Source organism: Dermacentor albipictus, chromosome 1, assembly GCF_038994185.2.
Source record: "Dermacentor albipictus isolate Rhodes 1998 colony chromosome 1, USDA_Dalb.pri_finalv2, whole genome shotgun sequence".
NCBI classification, from domain to species: Eukaryota; Metazoa; Arthropoda; class Arachnida; order Ixodida; family Ixodidae; genus Dermacentor; species Dermacentor albipictus.
Window position 1 is genome coordinate 89,046,318 of NC_091821.1, and position 15,719 is coordinate 89,062,036.

A 15,719-nucleotide genomic window follows, 5' to 3' on the forward strand; every position below is an offset into this window, starting at 1 on the left:
AACCTTGGCCTCCTGAAGATTCTTGTGAGGCTTTTATGTCACAACGGCATTTTTCTAAAACATTTCCTGCTGCAAGTGCATGCGTACGCTATTGTGGGTACTCGCATAAGGTTTGAAAATATACGACTGTGAAGCGAGATCCTTGACCAATGTAGGTTAAAATCTAATTACCGAAATGTAATCGCCACCTTGCAAACGCAGTGAGAGAAAGCAAAAGAGAAAAAAGGTGCAGAGGTCAACCAGACGAGTGTCTTGTTTGTTGCACTACGCGGGGATTAAGAAAAAGAGATAGAGAAAAACGAAGAGAAAAAGATGGGAAGGTGAACCAAGGACATGTCCGGTTCGTTACCCTACATATAGGGAGCGGAAGAAAGGAGAGACATAAGAGGAATGCATAGATGTTAACCAGTCAAGAGTCCGGTTGGCTACCCTGCGCTGAGGGAAGGGAGAAAGGGAATAGAAAGAAGGAAGAAAACGAGAGAGATGGAGTAGAAAGACAGGCAGGAACAGCCAAACAGTCAAAGGCACTCGCACAAGTCAGTAGTTCTCAGAAAGCACAAAAGGGCCTGAAATGCCGGAAGGCGGAAGAATAAAGAAGGAAAGATCAGAAACATAATAAAGAGGCAATAATAGCGCACACACTTCCAGAAGAATATTCGCTTACAGTCGCAAGCGCTCTTAGAGTCCAGTCGCCTTCAAGAAACACAACAGGGCTTTTGCAATAGGACAGACTGGACACTTTGCCCATTCAAAAACAGGCACTGCCTGACTTCAGACGGACATTACGTACTACTGCAGTTTGTTTAAGTACATCTATTAAAATTTGTAGCATATTTATGTGCAGTCAGTTCAATGAGACGTAGTTTGGTGTACAAGACTTTGTTTACGTATAAGAATGAGTATGTCATGCAACCTATTTTTCATTCCGGATTCGATGGTTGTTGAAGGTGCAAGCCATTAGTCGTGCTCATTTGTTTGACGAAGTGGGTGGCATTGTGCGTCAGGTTCTCTTCTCTACCTTGCAGAAAAGGAAAAAGAAAAGAAAAAAACAGGAATGTGGACTCGAGACAAGAACGTTTCTTTTTTTAAAACTCTATATAAAGTTGGAACTCAACGTGCTCTGTCAGTCGCAGCGCGATGTGCAAGTCATTTTGTCAAAATGGTACAGACAAAAAAATTAAATGTGCTTGTGAATAGCTGTAATATGAGCCTGAAGGCAACGGCAGTAACTGGTGCACGTTAACGAGACCAAAGTGGTCGACATTATTCCGGAGCCTTCCACTACGGCGTCTCTGAAACCCACTGTCCAGTGTCAGGAGATTAAATCCCGCAATTCAGTTTAGCTTCGCTAGTACTTGAAGAGGAGAGAAACGGGGCCCCTTGAAGAGGTGTTGAGATGAACACATGATATTGTGCGGAGCATCGCCATAAGTCATCTGTGTCGGGTTCTACGTGCTCAGGTTTGAGGCACAATATCTAACTCTCCGAAAAGTAGCTTATTGGCTTGACGTGTACTTTGTGCGGCTAAGAGGAGGAGAAAGAAAAAGAATGGTAAAGCGTCTGGTTGGCTACCTTACGATGGGGAAGGAAAAACGGGAATAGAAATGCGAGACGAGATAGAACGGGAAGACGCGGGGAATTCGTGCACCCGCGTAGACGGTGCGACGCCGTCAAAGGCGTTAGCGCAGGCCAGTCGCCCTCAAGAAAGCAAAAAAGTGCGTTCACTTGTGGAGTGACGAGGTGATGGGGGCAGTGCTCGAGTAGCTCCTGGAAGCACAGTGGCCGAACGTCCAATCGTCGCAATGCGTTGGAGAGAGCTTGTTATTGAAACCTAGGAAAGTGTCACAATAAATGCTGCATGTTCTCTTCGCAGTCCAAAGTGGCGAATGACAAAGAGCTAAAGCAAAGTTTCAGTAAGTGTAGTCTTAGTGAGAAAGAAGCAACAACACGAGTGTGGTCCAATTGTTAGTCCATATAGCGCTACAGAGCAGTATTGGTCATGATATTGTCGTTTCTGGGCTTTGCTCTAAGGTCAGTTTATTGCATCTTTGATTTGCCTGATGGTAGGACAGGGGAAAGTAAAAAGCTCATAGCAACTTCGTCCGTGATGATAAAACTAGGTCAACTGTAAATAAGTATTCCTGGAAGTCTATTATGGGCACATGATGAGATCCACCGCAGAAGGTTTCTGCTCTTACTTGAACGAAACCGATCTGTCCTCTTTTATAGCGCTGTACACGGTGAAAATCTGGAATAAAAACGGCAAGCATCGTCAGCCGCAAAAAGACTGGGAAAAAATGAAGACGAGGGGAGTGCCTTTCGGACCAGAAAAGCCTAATAAAATACATTTACAGTGCATTAGGAATATAGTGCTTTTCAACTCCCTGAAAACACGGCGAGACTCTTATCCCAGAGAAGAGTGTTGGGTTTACCGTTTTCCATCTCAGCGCGTGCCTCTATCTAGTCTATCCGGCCGCTGTTTGGAAAACGATCGTAGTGAAAAGTCCAGAGCTCTTTCTTTGATTCCACCATGTGTTTACACGTTTCCGCCGTTCACGATGGTAAAGGCATTGCCACACAAACAGGCGATATCAAATAGCTGAGCTTGCGTTTATATTTCTCCTTTCGACGCTTACGATCACAGACAGTTATGAAAGGAGACATTTGCGTGTATATTTTCCTTCCTTTCTTTTTTCAATATCGCTATACCACGCATGCACTGATTTTCCTATGGCAAAGTATTGAAAACATGCACAAGTAAACGCGTCATGAATGTAAAAACAACGCATATATTTCATACAGTTTTGTGGACATAACGACACCGAAGAAGTCGCCTATATGAACACGGTATACGGGCACAAAGCTCCCTTAAAAAGAAATGAAGCAATATATGCTACACCTTGGAAATACTGAAGGACATTATTTCCGTTTTGAAAACAGGTGAAACAAGAAAATTTGAAAAATAAAGCAATATTTCTGCTTTGACACGCTGCCATCACTTTCTAGCAACACAGCGGATCATATAGGGGCAACGTAGATGTCACCGGGCTTCATGAACTTTACGTTTCACTGTTAATTAGCTCCAACTACCACCACTTTCTAAGGACGGCTTTCAATTTTTCTTTTAGAGCACTTCAGTTGACATAACAGACAGACGTCACAAAAGAAAAGCAGACAAATGTTGCGCTTCGTTCGAAAACAGTTGACCATGGCCCGAAGGATGCAGCATATTTCGCCCAAAGAGTCTACTTAAAATCAGGCTCGGTTAACTTGAATTTTTTTTCTAACTTCAATTTTCGTGCCAGTTATTTCAAACTTGGGAACTTCTTCAAAACTTCGACAAAAACAAGATGGTTAATAACCGGCCGTCGTCGCTGAATGGAACGCATCCTTGCGCTAAGAAATTATAGTGCGGGCTCTTGGTGTTCTCTTCTGCCTTGCAAAGAGCTAATGAATCAAAATGAACGTTCCAGCCAAGACCGCCTGGAATATTCACCGTGCAATGACGGTTGTGAATGTGAAAAGACAAATAAAATGACCATTTTCTAAATTAAATATCTCGAGCGCCCAGAAGTCTCTCTCTCTCCCTCTCTCTAAAAGAAAAGAAATATTTCACGCGCAACTGGAAAATTTTGAGACTCGTAGACAGAGATAGAAAAAGAAATGAGAAGGCGAACGGCAGGGAGGTTAAACGGAAGACAAACATTTCATTTAAATTAAATTAAATTCTGGTGTAATATGTGCAAAATCCAGGGTATGTTTATGGAGGGACTTCGGAATAATTCTGCCCAGCTGTATTTATTTAACGTGCACCCAATGCACGATGCACCCGCATTTTTGCACTTCGCCCCCATCGAAATGCAGCTGCCGCGACCGGCATTCGATCCCGCGCCTTCGGGTTTAGAGCGCAACGCTGAAGCCAGTACGCGGCCACGACGGGTAAACATACGGTTTGATACTCCATACTAGGAAATAGAGGCAAGGGGAGACAGAAAGATGCAGAGGAAAGCGAAGAAGGAAAACGAGGTACTAATTTAGTCCAGTTGAAATTGCGAATCCATTGCAGGGTTTCAGCGAAGAATTGCGCAAAACACACAGGAAATAATAAAACAAGAGAGAAAATGTAGATAGAGAGTTGTCTACGTTTCTTTTATTTTCTTTTCCTTGTTTTTTGTGGGTGTAATTAGGCTGTAAGAGCTTGCACTGGGGCGGAAGCGCACCTCCTCCCGCACACACACCCACATACACACACGCACACACGCATGCGCGCACATGCACGCACACACGCACACCCACCCACATACACACAGATACACATGCACGCGCGCACATGCACACACACACACCCACACACACACTCACACCACCACCATCATCATCATCATCATCCTGGCTACGCCCACTGCAGGGCAAAAGCCTCTCCCATACTTCTCCAGCTACACCGGTCATGTGCTAATTGTGGCCATGTTGTCCCTGCAAACTTCTTAATCTCATCCGCCAGCCTAACTTTCTGCCACCCCTTGCTACGCTTCCTTTCTCTTGGAATGCAGTCAGTAACCCTAAATGACCATCGGTTATCTTCCCTCCTCATTACATGCCCTGCCCATGCCCATTTCTTTTTCTTGAATTCATCTAAGGTGTCAATTACTCTCGTTTGTTCCCTCACCCAATCTGCTCTCTTCTTATCCCTTAACGTTATACCCATCATTCTTCTTTCCATAGCTCGTTGTGTCGTCTTCAATTTAAGTAGAACCGTTTTCGTAAGCCTCCACGTTCCTACCCCATCGGTGAGTACTGGTAGGACACAGCTATTATACGCTTTTCTCTTGAGGGATAATGGCAACCTGCTGTTCATGATCTGAGAATGCCTGCCGAACGCACCCCTGCCCATTCTTATTCTTTTGATTATTTCAGTCTCATGACCCGGATCAGTGGTCACTATCTGCCCTAAGTAGATGTATTCCCTTACCACTTCCAGTGCCTCGCTACCCCACCTTTTTTTTTACACCCACCTTTCTGCTTTGCCTCTCCAGGTCAGTGAGCATGCATTGCAGTAGGTCCCCTAAGTTACTAAACAAGGCAATATCATCAGCGAATCGCAAGTTACTAAGGTATTCTCCGTTAACTCCTTTCCCCAATTCTTCTCAATACAGGTCTCTGAATACCTCCTGTAAACACGCTGTCAATAACATTGGAGAGATCGTATCTCCCTGCCTGACGCCTTTCTTTATTGGGATTTTATTGCTTTATTCATGGAAGACTATGGTGTCTGTGGAGCCGCTATATATATCTTTCAGTATTTTTACTAACGGCTCGTCTACACCCTGATTCCGCAATGATTCCATGACTGCTGACGTTTCGACTGAATCAAACGCTTTCTCGTAATCAATGAAAGCTATATATAAGGGTTTGTTATATTCCGCAGGTGTCTCTATCACCTGATTGATAGTGTGAATGAGGTCTATTGTTGAGTAGCTTTTACGAAATCCAGCATGGGCCCTTGGTTAGCAGCAGTCTTAAGCGTTCCTGATTCTATTTGCGATTACCTTAGTAAATACTTTGTAGGCAACGGACACACACACTCCCACCCAAAGGCACACCCACACACAGACATACGCCCCCCCCCCCACACACACACACCCACACGCACGCACCCAACCACACACATACGCACGCACCCACATACAAACACCCACACACACGTACACACCCCCAGTCCCACACAAACTCTCGCGCACACACACACACACACACATACATACATACATACATGCATACATACATACATACATACATACATACATACATACATACATACATACATACATACATACATACATACATACATACATACATACATACATACATACATACATACATACATACATACATACATACATACATACATACATACATACATGCATACATACATGCATACATACATACATACATACATGCATACATACATACATACATACATACATACATACATACATACATACATACATACATACATACATACATACATACATACATACATACATACATACATATATACATACATACATACATACATACACACACACCTACACAGTCACCCACAAAGAGTCGCCCACACACAGACCCACGCACACAAATGTACGCGTGCGCACATACGCACACACACACAAGGGCGCACGCCCTTAGCGAAGATACGAGCCCTTTGTGTTTGCCTATTGCTGCAGACAAATGGAATCTTCATTTAAAATAAATCCAGCGTTACAAAAACTGGTATTCTCATTTATGTAAGGGCCGTTTTAGTGTGACTGAAACTTCTATGACCCTATATTTGGCTCACTAACGATACTCCTGCATTTTTTACCGTTGTGTTCCCATTGTTCGATGCAGATTTCACTTGTGCGCGATCGAACGTTTATCTCTCAATTACTGTGGCGAGAGAGTAGGGCCTCACTGATTAGTGACTGGTGTCAGTACGCACTCCTGACATTCCTCATTACAGACGCAAGTTACGAGGACCTTCCAATGCCTTAGACACTGACGACTTCCCTTAGCACGTGTTTACGTTTGCTCCTCGCAGGTGCTGGTTCAACTTCTCAGAATGTATCAGCGGTGCATTCGGGAAGCGTAAACTTTAAAAGTTTACGCGCTTTTCATCAATATTGCAACGATTCCACAACGCGAAACAAATTGGCACTTTACTCCGACAGCATCTGTCTAAAAAAAAGAAAGTGGTCCCCTGGTTCGGCCTTTGAATAAATCATGGCCCGTTTCTCCAGCCGTACTGGGCGAGTCTAACGAGAAGCCGTGCTTTACGGATTTTTCTTCTTGTTTTAATTTCACGAGCTCTCACAGAAGAATATGGACTCGTGTTCGCGTCACTTTTTCACTTTTTTCAGGCCGAGAACGTTGCCTGGGCTGGAGGGCAACAACTATAGCAGTCCCCGAGAAGTGATATAGAAACAAAGAGCACAACGAGAAAAGGCCCCATTTGGCGGACAGTGAGAGACGAAAAGAAAAAAGAAGAAAGGCCAAGCGAACAACTCCTCGTCGCAGGCAAGTAAACCTGTCGTTCTGCGGGAGGAAGGGGAGACGTCACCGACAAGGAGGACACGCATGCGAGGGAAGTGCTCCCCCTGCCTCCCCTCTTCCTCCAAAGTGCCCCTCGCTCTCCTCAACGTGCGCATGCGCCGGAGACCCGTCCGATTCTGCCCCAGGGCCGCGTGCGACCGAGCCGCGGGCTCAGTGCGATCGCAACCGCGCCGGCGAGCAGGTGAGCGGACTCGAATAACACGACGCGGAGCGAAGCACCACGACGCTTCGAACACAACGACTGCCAACGCAAGTGGATCGTTTTACCTTGTTTCGCCCCACAAGTCCCTCCTTTTTGTTGTATTTGCACCTCGGTTCAACGCTATTTTTTTCTTACGCTCGGCGCGTGCGGATATCCAACGCCACGCGCGCCGAGTTTCCGATCCCATTTTCGCCCACCGCCACGCGGCTATTGCCTTCAACGCACGTTTCGCCACTTCTGCGGTGCGGCGCCGCCGTCGGTGCGAGTGTGTTCAACAGCAGCAGGTGGGCCACGCGAGGTAGCACCAAACGTCTCCGCTTTTCTCGCATCGAAGGAACGTCTCTGAACCGAACGAACAGACAGTCGCCACCACGGCTTGTACAACAATAGCACCATCGGGACCAAGAGAAAGAAGAAAACGGCAATTCGCTGAGACTGAAAGTCTCAAGAAAGAAAACTAACACTGTCGTTGACGGACCTCACTTGTGCCGTTGTCACGCCGAAGGCTCAGAAAGCGCACTACACTTTACGAGGCACACTGCAAGTTTCGCCACGGTGTACGCTACTCTTCACTTTGCTTCGCAATTCTCGCACTCCCCCCTTAAAAAGAAACACCATCAACTGACTAGTTGACAGCTTTAAGAATAAGGGGGAACTGGCACTGACACCAACAGAGCTTTCTAGGCCACAGTTCGAATCGACACCAGATTTGGACGCTGCTCGCACAAGTGTTGTTGGGTGTACGGACAACGCCATCCAACGGGATAGTCAATGAACTTTGGATCTTGTGCGTGTTTGTACTTAGGCGACTTCGTGCGGTGTGCTGTTGCGACAAGCGTGCCCGTGACTCTCGCTGTGCGGTGCGCTTCCGTTGCCCGTCGCCGCCGCCACCATCCCCGAGTGCGTGTTCCACAAAATCCGTGACTCTAGGCCCGTTTTCCCGCTTTCGAGGGGCTTCTCAGACTGTTCCGAGGCGACAAAGTGTTTGGTACCGGCTCAACGGCTTCGACGTCTGACGGTTGTTCAACACGTGATCTTCGCGATCTCCTGGTAATCTGACAGGCGCTCACGACAATCTTTTGCCTTTAAATTTACTTTGTACTTGCCTGCGCCTTGAGAATTTTGCGGCGCTCTCCTCGTGAATGTCAAGGCCAAAAAAGCACCTCTGATGAAATCAAAGCGCGAATTCGCTGTGATAGGTGCATTTATCTTCATGACTTGGTGACATCATTCCGCATGCTTCATTTGCTAGCATTCTCAAATGACCAAGTAGAAGAGGTAGCATACGTTTCCGTCAACACTGAGCAAGGTTATTAATGATACCAGTTAGTTCTATTGAGGTACAGCGAAACATGATGGCAATTAACAGCTGTCAAAATATGGCTAGTTAACAACGTCGATACTTCGTAAAGTAAGCTTAGAGCTGGACAACTGTTCACTAAAGTGCTACTGCTTTCGGAAAAATCAAGTGGCGTGCGGTGCCAACGGGGCAGACTTCAGAGAGAACACAGGGGTATTTTAAGGCAATTCGATCCTTTAGGCGGCCTTCGGGAAGGACATCGAGTCCTTCGTGAGACTGAGCTACCGGACACGGATTTTTGTGCGTCCACTTGGCAGAGCGCGAGCAAACGCTTGGTGTTCGGCCACGAGCCACTGAGAAGTCCAACAGCGTCGTTGTTCCAGCGCATTGGACCTTCTGCGCGAAGAACCATTTCAGGGGAGTAGCCCACCCAGCGTGGTTAGCGCTTCCCTATTTCGCCGTCGAGTGCTTCGCGCCTTTTGCTCCCGACGAGTCGCCGTGACGACGCGGGTGTAAGGTCACAAGAGGCGACAACTCAGCGTGCACGTTACAGTCATCCGTGGGCCGTCAACCTGCTCGATTGGGTGAAAATTCCTTCACCTCGTCTTTCTTGCCCCTCACATCGTTCGTGAGCGTCTGAGCGGTGGTAGACTTTGGCAACAACAACAAAAAAAAGACTCGCAAAGGAACATCAGTGTATCGCAGCGGCGGCCCCGGGGCAGCCGCGTCGGAAGCGCATGGTGCGCGGTCGTCGTACGAAGCGGTGCGCGTGACGGTGGCCGGCGCCTTGGATATTCTGGCCCAAGGCGGGATCTCGCCGCCGGGCCACGGTCGCGACGGCGTGGCCGACCCGGCCGGCCCGGCCGGTCCTCCTAAGGATGCCGACGCAGCGGTTGCCGACGCAGCAACGGCGAGCACGTCACGCGAGGACACGGTTGGCGCCGAGACTATCACGCCGCTGGAGGACTTCGATGAGGATGACATTGGGCCCCAGACGTAAGTACCTGCCATCCATTTCCCGCCAATTCGCAACATTGAAAAAAAAAAGCTATACAAAATTTCTTAAACACTAGTTATCTTTTTATGTTCGTCTAAGATGGGGGAGGGGGAAAATATACACACAGCTAGAAGCAAAAAAAAAATTTGAACAAACGGTCATTCAGCTTCAAAGAGTAAGGATAAGGGGACATTCTAGAAAAGACAGTGACCTAGACATCGCTAATCTATACCATCCGCTGTTTACTTTTTGTCTTATTACCGCAGTTGCTCTACTTATTACACGTTCATCCGTGTCCGTGTCAACAGTGCAAATACTCCGGAGCAACGCCACGGAGTCATTGCGCCTTTGACTTATCCACGATGCAACGTTTAATTGACACGCGCTTGTATTTGCCCTTTAATTTCATTTACTAACGCATTGAAAGCTTCCGTCAAATAACAGCGAAGTGGTTGGACCGTAAGCAGAGCGAGGGCTTTTGATAAGCTTTCTTGATCCTTTGCTTGATCGCACAGTTTTTCACAGTGGCTTGTGAATCAATGTCTTCCCCTATCAGTGGGTTTACAGGATGCAGTGGTATATATTGCGTATTGAAAAGATCTGTCTGCCTCTTCAGAATCTAGCACACTTCTTCAACGTCCGTGTCATGTCCGTAGCCTTCGATAGTGCCCTCATGTCATAGAGTTACCTAGATGACGTTGAGCATGCATTCTAGATCATGCAAAAAAAAAAGAACATTGCAGGTGCTACTTTTGTCTTCAAGGAGCTTATGGATTCCTTACAGCCGAAAGCCTACTTCGTACGATGAAATCTTGCTCGCGATTTCACAATTTCGTGTGCGCACGTGCGTCAAGTGTGCCGTCGGCTCCTTCGGGCGTGCGATTTTTCCATTTACGGAGATGCTGAACTCTTCTGCGAAATGGCACGAGCGGCGTGGAGACGAAACTAATAACAATGCGGATCGTCAGACACGTCACTGTGGCCTGCTTGCCTACTATTTTCTTTTGTTTTGGTTTTTATAGAGTAACGAGTTCAAAGATGCAAAAACGTTTCACGAGAATTGTTTTGAGATTTTTTTATTTAACCGAAGCGAACTGAATACGACATGTGCCAATGGTAATTCAGTCTTCCAGGAAGTGCCCACAAGTGCGAAAATCGCAGCCTCGTGCATTAATGCACGCAGAATATCAATGCGATCACAGGAATCGCAGCTACGGAAAACGCAATGCAATATCAGAGCATGTGAAACAGGCAGAAGCCCCTATAAGCTAGAGCAGGAGGCTCCAGAACAGATTCATTCATACTTAGTGGTCACAGGATAGCGCTGACTGCATTAAAGTGCAGCGGTGTCTAGTGAAAAAGACTCCACTGCCCACAGAAGAATATCCCGCTGCAGTTGTACTAGACATGTGAAAAAGGGAATTGTCTGTCCACCTGAAAGTAGCACGAAGCTACTTGGAGGTAGCACTGGAAATCTATAGGGCTTTCCTTCTAAAGGATACACGAAAGGGTGTACGCCAACTTTCACTTTCATGGAACTTTGTAAACGTTGCTAATTATCACACTACTGGTTTACTTGTTCAAAGTTACCGTGTTTTGAGTTGCCAATACATTCCGCATAACTTATTTGCCTATAGTTAAGTGCTCGTGAATTGCCCTTAGCGATACTGGATTGTGCGTATCGGTGTAATCATTGGTAAACATGTAGATATCAGAAAGATTTTCGTAATTGCTTATGACAATATGTGCTACGTTCTCAAGATCCAGTCACTTTTGTTGCGCTTTAACATGAACAGCAACCCGTGGAATAAAAGAAATCGTAAGTATTGCGTCCTCACTGCAGTCTCTGAAAGTGAAATTAAGGCGTCTCTCATGAGAAGCCACTTCGGCGTACTTGCGCACGGTGCAGGGCCGCCGAACTGTAGGGAAAGTTATTACCCGACAAGAAAGTTGCGTAGGAGGTTTTCTCGAGTCATTAAGGAAAGTGCATGCTGCGCCGACACGACTGCATCCACTCTTTCATCTCGCCATTTGCATTGATTGCGATGTCGTGAAAGGTAATCCATCTCTCCAGGACAGTGGATAAACAGCCCGAAGTGCTATTTGTGATTACACTTTCGACGTTATATCTAAACACGCCTTTAAAATATTGCATGTAGTATCGTAAACTGCCGACAAATTTTGTTCATTCCCTGCGGCTTTTTTATTCTTCCTTTTTCTTTTCTTAACGTCTACCATGTCCTATTCAGCCCGAAAGTGCCCGTGCACGGTGACATGGCGCTGAGCGCGAGGGAGCACTAGGGTGCCTCGATACCATGGAGGTGGCGCTGAAATCGAGGCACCGTAGATAACACCATATCAAAATTCTTACTCCGTGGCTCAAAGAAAAGAAATCAATGAACATGCAAGAAGCAAAAAAGAAAAGAAAGCTACGCCCGGAGGCAACGGCGCGCGTTTAGTTCGTGCTGCCACTTTGTTCCCGATTATATATATATATATATATATATATATATATATATATATACCGATGTAGTTCAGTGTTAACCATCACGCGATGTGACTGCAAACGGGCTTTTATCCCTCCCGACACGTTGCAACAAAGGCGGTTCATTTTCACCGAGAAGTGCACTGGAGCAGCTGGAGGAACCAGAGGCGTAACTCATAACTCAACAACGAAATTAGCGCTCCGTGTATTACAACATATGTGTATCACAACATAGTCCGGCTCTCGGTGCCGACAAAGCGATTCACTCCCATCCGCATCGATTTGGCTGCTCTTTGTTCCGAGCATTTCATCTGTTTTATGTATCGCCTTGTGTCGTTCCTTTTTCGGTTTGTACTTTAATTTTCCGTTGTCTGACTGGTTCGCCGTGTATATATATATATATATATATATATATATATATATATATATATATATATATATATACGCACAACGGGCCTGGAACAGAAATGTAGGCTCATAGTTGTCACATTCGGCCAATATTCATGTTCGCACCGAGGTTCTATAATTTCTGCTCTAAAAATGGATGAACAAAAGCAAAGACGCAGATGATCACGAGCATGCGTTTGCGAATGAAGGCGCGGCCGCCTCTGCGCAGCAACGCAGCTTCACTGGAGGAGCTGAAGTGCTGAAAACGCGGCGTGAGGGTTGCGCAGGCAGAGCGTGCTGCAGTTTTTGCATATCGACCTATTAACTCATATTTCATCCTCTCTACTGCTCTGCTGATTAATATGTAGTAGAGGCTTCTTTTTTTTTATCCTGCCATGGGGACGGAAGCTGCGGGGAGGGGATTATAGTCACCGTAAATACTGGTTACCGAGATTATTTACCACATCTAGTTACCATGGAATATGACCGGTGTTCTCTCTTCTAGGCAACAGAATAGAATTGCAGCTCGGGAACTATACAAGCCGGGCAATTTTTACTCCCAACCTGTATGGTTTCGTACGCGCGAGCCTTGACGCCGTGCGTCGCCGGCGAGGTCGTAACACGTCGCGCCGGATGCTTGGCGTGTTTACCGTGTGCCGCTATGGTCTCGCTGGTCCGTGAACTGAAGCAAGATCGTGCGCGAGCGATTCCTGCGCGATTAGTTCATTCGCTTGCGCGCGTGTGCAGCCGCTTACAACAGAGACAGGTGAGCTCATCACGGGCCAGTGCACGTTGCCAAGCTCAATTATACGGGCACACAATTGCTGCTTAGTGACTGTGATACAGCGGTCTTCTTTCTTCCCCCCCCCCCTTTTTTTTGTCATTTCTATTATGTCCAAGTTTGCCTGGGTCTGCGTGTGGCCCCGAGAATAAAGGGAGAAACCTAATGAAGAGCGCATATTTTAGCAAAAGTTTGGCAGTGTGTCCCAAGTTCATCGTAAACAAGTAACCTCACCAGCAACATGAAGGATGGTAATGTGTTCAACACCGATTTGCGCCTCATTTAGTTGTGCAAATTTAATCGCTACCTCCTATTTACGATGCAGCGGCATCGCCGTAACAAATGATCCATTCAAAACCAACAGAACATTCACTACTTCTCCGAACGACAATCGCAGATGAAGGCTCCAAATAATCGGCGGGTGTGCAATCATGATGGATTTGTGGACGCTTGTTAGATATCCGACTTCATCATGCAAGTGGGAAAACGAAAAAAGCCGTGATGTATGGAAATCCGATCTTCTCATGCGGTAGAGTGCGAAGGTCTATAATTGAGTTCTCATACCCTATACGAAAGTACCATGGATCTGGTTTCGAAATTGCCCGAAAACTAGGACACGCTTTGCTAACGCTTCACATAACCGTTACCCGCCGTGGTTGCTCAGTGGCTATGGTGTTGGGCTGCTGAGCACGAGGTCGCGGGATTGAATCCCGGCCACGGCGGCCGCATATCGATGGGGGCGAAATGCGAAAACGTCCGTGTACTTAGATTTAACTGCACGTTAAAGAACGTTATCAGACTGGACTCGAGACCTTTCACCGAGTCAAAGATACTCGGACCGTGGCCACACCCGTCGCTGGCTCGAAAAGCGATTCGTGCACTAGTGCAGTACTTGAAGTGCACGGGCTTAACAGACCGTTTATAGTGTCCTTGTGTTTGGTGTCCCTCCCACACGTACTCAGTGTTAACTCTCTCCCTTTCTTCCGCTTTCTATTCCCCTTTCCCCCCCCCAGTGTAGGGTAGCAAACCGGATGCTGTTCTGGTTGACCTCTCTGCCTTTCCTACCCTTGTTTTCTCTCTCTCTAAAGAACGTTATAATATATATATATATATATATGCGTATACATACTCAGGGTGTCCCAGATAACGTGGACCGAAATTTACCCAAGAGCTCTAGCGAAATCGTGCCGACTGCAGAGTAGCGGCAGTCGTTCGAACTTACAGTCAATATTTTTTTCATCACGAAGTATTAATTGGTTAATTGCTTTTAATTCATGAACTTTTTAATTATTGCTTGACTCGCAAACATATTAATTACAATGTTGTAGGGCACATTAAATAACCTCCCAATCAAGCATTTATTTTGTGCTGAAGTGGTCCTGGTTGTTTTTTCCAAGAAAAAACAAAAGCGCGCGAAATACGAAATAGATGCGCACTCGCACGCTGCTACTCAAGCGCCTACAAGCAACCCTTGAAAGTTATACAGCTGTATTCTCTTATCGCCGTATCGTACAAGGCTTCCACTACGCTTATCAATACGTCAGCGGCGTGTTCTCTTGATGCCGCGAGCATCACATAGCATGAAGCCCTGTATCGAGCTGCGGCCGCTGGTAAAGTCGTGTATCCGTGGCTATTCGCTTGGGAGGGCAGGAGTAGCGGCGCGCGAGCGCGTGTCTATCTCGTATTTTGGATGTTTCGCGCGCTTTTGTTGTTTTCTCGGAAAAACCAACGAGGCAAAGCTGAGCACTAAACAAATGCTTAATTCGCAGGTTATTAGAAGTGTCAAACAACTTTGTAATGGATATGTTTGCGATTCAAGCAATAATTACAAAGTTCACTAATTAAAAGTAATTAAGTAATATATATATATATATATATAGATTGGTACGGAGCGATTGATGCATGGATGACTGCGAGGTTTGGCAGCGGGATGTAGACGAAGATGGGGTTTGTAAATATTTTGTAAATATATCCTTCGCCTACATCTCGCCTTCGTCACACTTTGGTGGAGGTGCGGGGTATCGATGCCTATACCTCTCGCCTCTGGGTACGACGGCTCCAAGAATACTCGTTTGATTTGCGCTACAAGTCTCGACGATCGCACCAAGACGCAGACTGCTTGTCACGCCACCCTGTCGATGCTCCCGACCTCATTGACCCTGACTGAGACACCTACGTACTGCCAATCTTTGCTTCGGATGATATCCCCAACGATCAGCGACGAGACCCGCCTATACGGCTCATCATCGACCGTCTAACCGCTCCATCACCAGACCATTCTGTTCGCCTGTTTGAGCTACACGACAACGTTCTGTATCGTCGTGATCTCAGCTCAGATGGTCCAGAGCTTCTGCTTGTCCTACCTCGCCATCTACGCTCCAGCGTTCTTCACCAGCTTCATGAAGTACCAATGCCGGTCACCTAGGTGTCTCGCGTACATACGCCCGCGTCCCGCTCGGTTTTTCTTGCCTGGCATGT

The 15,719-nt window shown here is 46.5% G+C and overlaps 1 protein-coding gene across 1 annotated transcript in view; it reads left to right on the plus strand.

Moving 5' to 3' along the window:
• LOC139057269 (phosrestin-2-like) overlaps positions 1 to 15,719 on the plus strand; it is a 789,714-nt gene that overhangs the window by 48,249 nt on the left and 725,746 nt on the right. Inside the window, exon 2 of the mRNA XM_070535167.1 lies at positions 9,242 to 9,587. Coding sequence (XP_070391268.1) covers positions 9,242 to 9,587 — 346 coding nt within the window. The remainder of the gene's footprint in view (positions 1 to 9,241; positions 9,588 to 15,719) is intronic.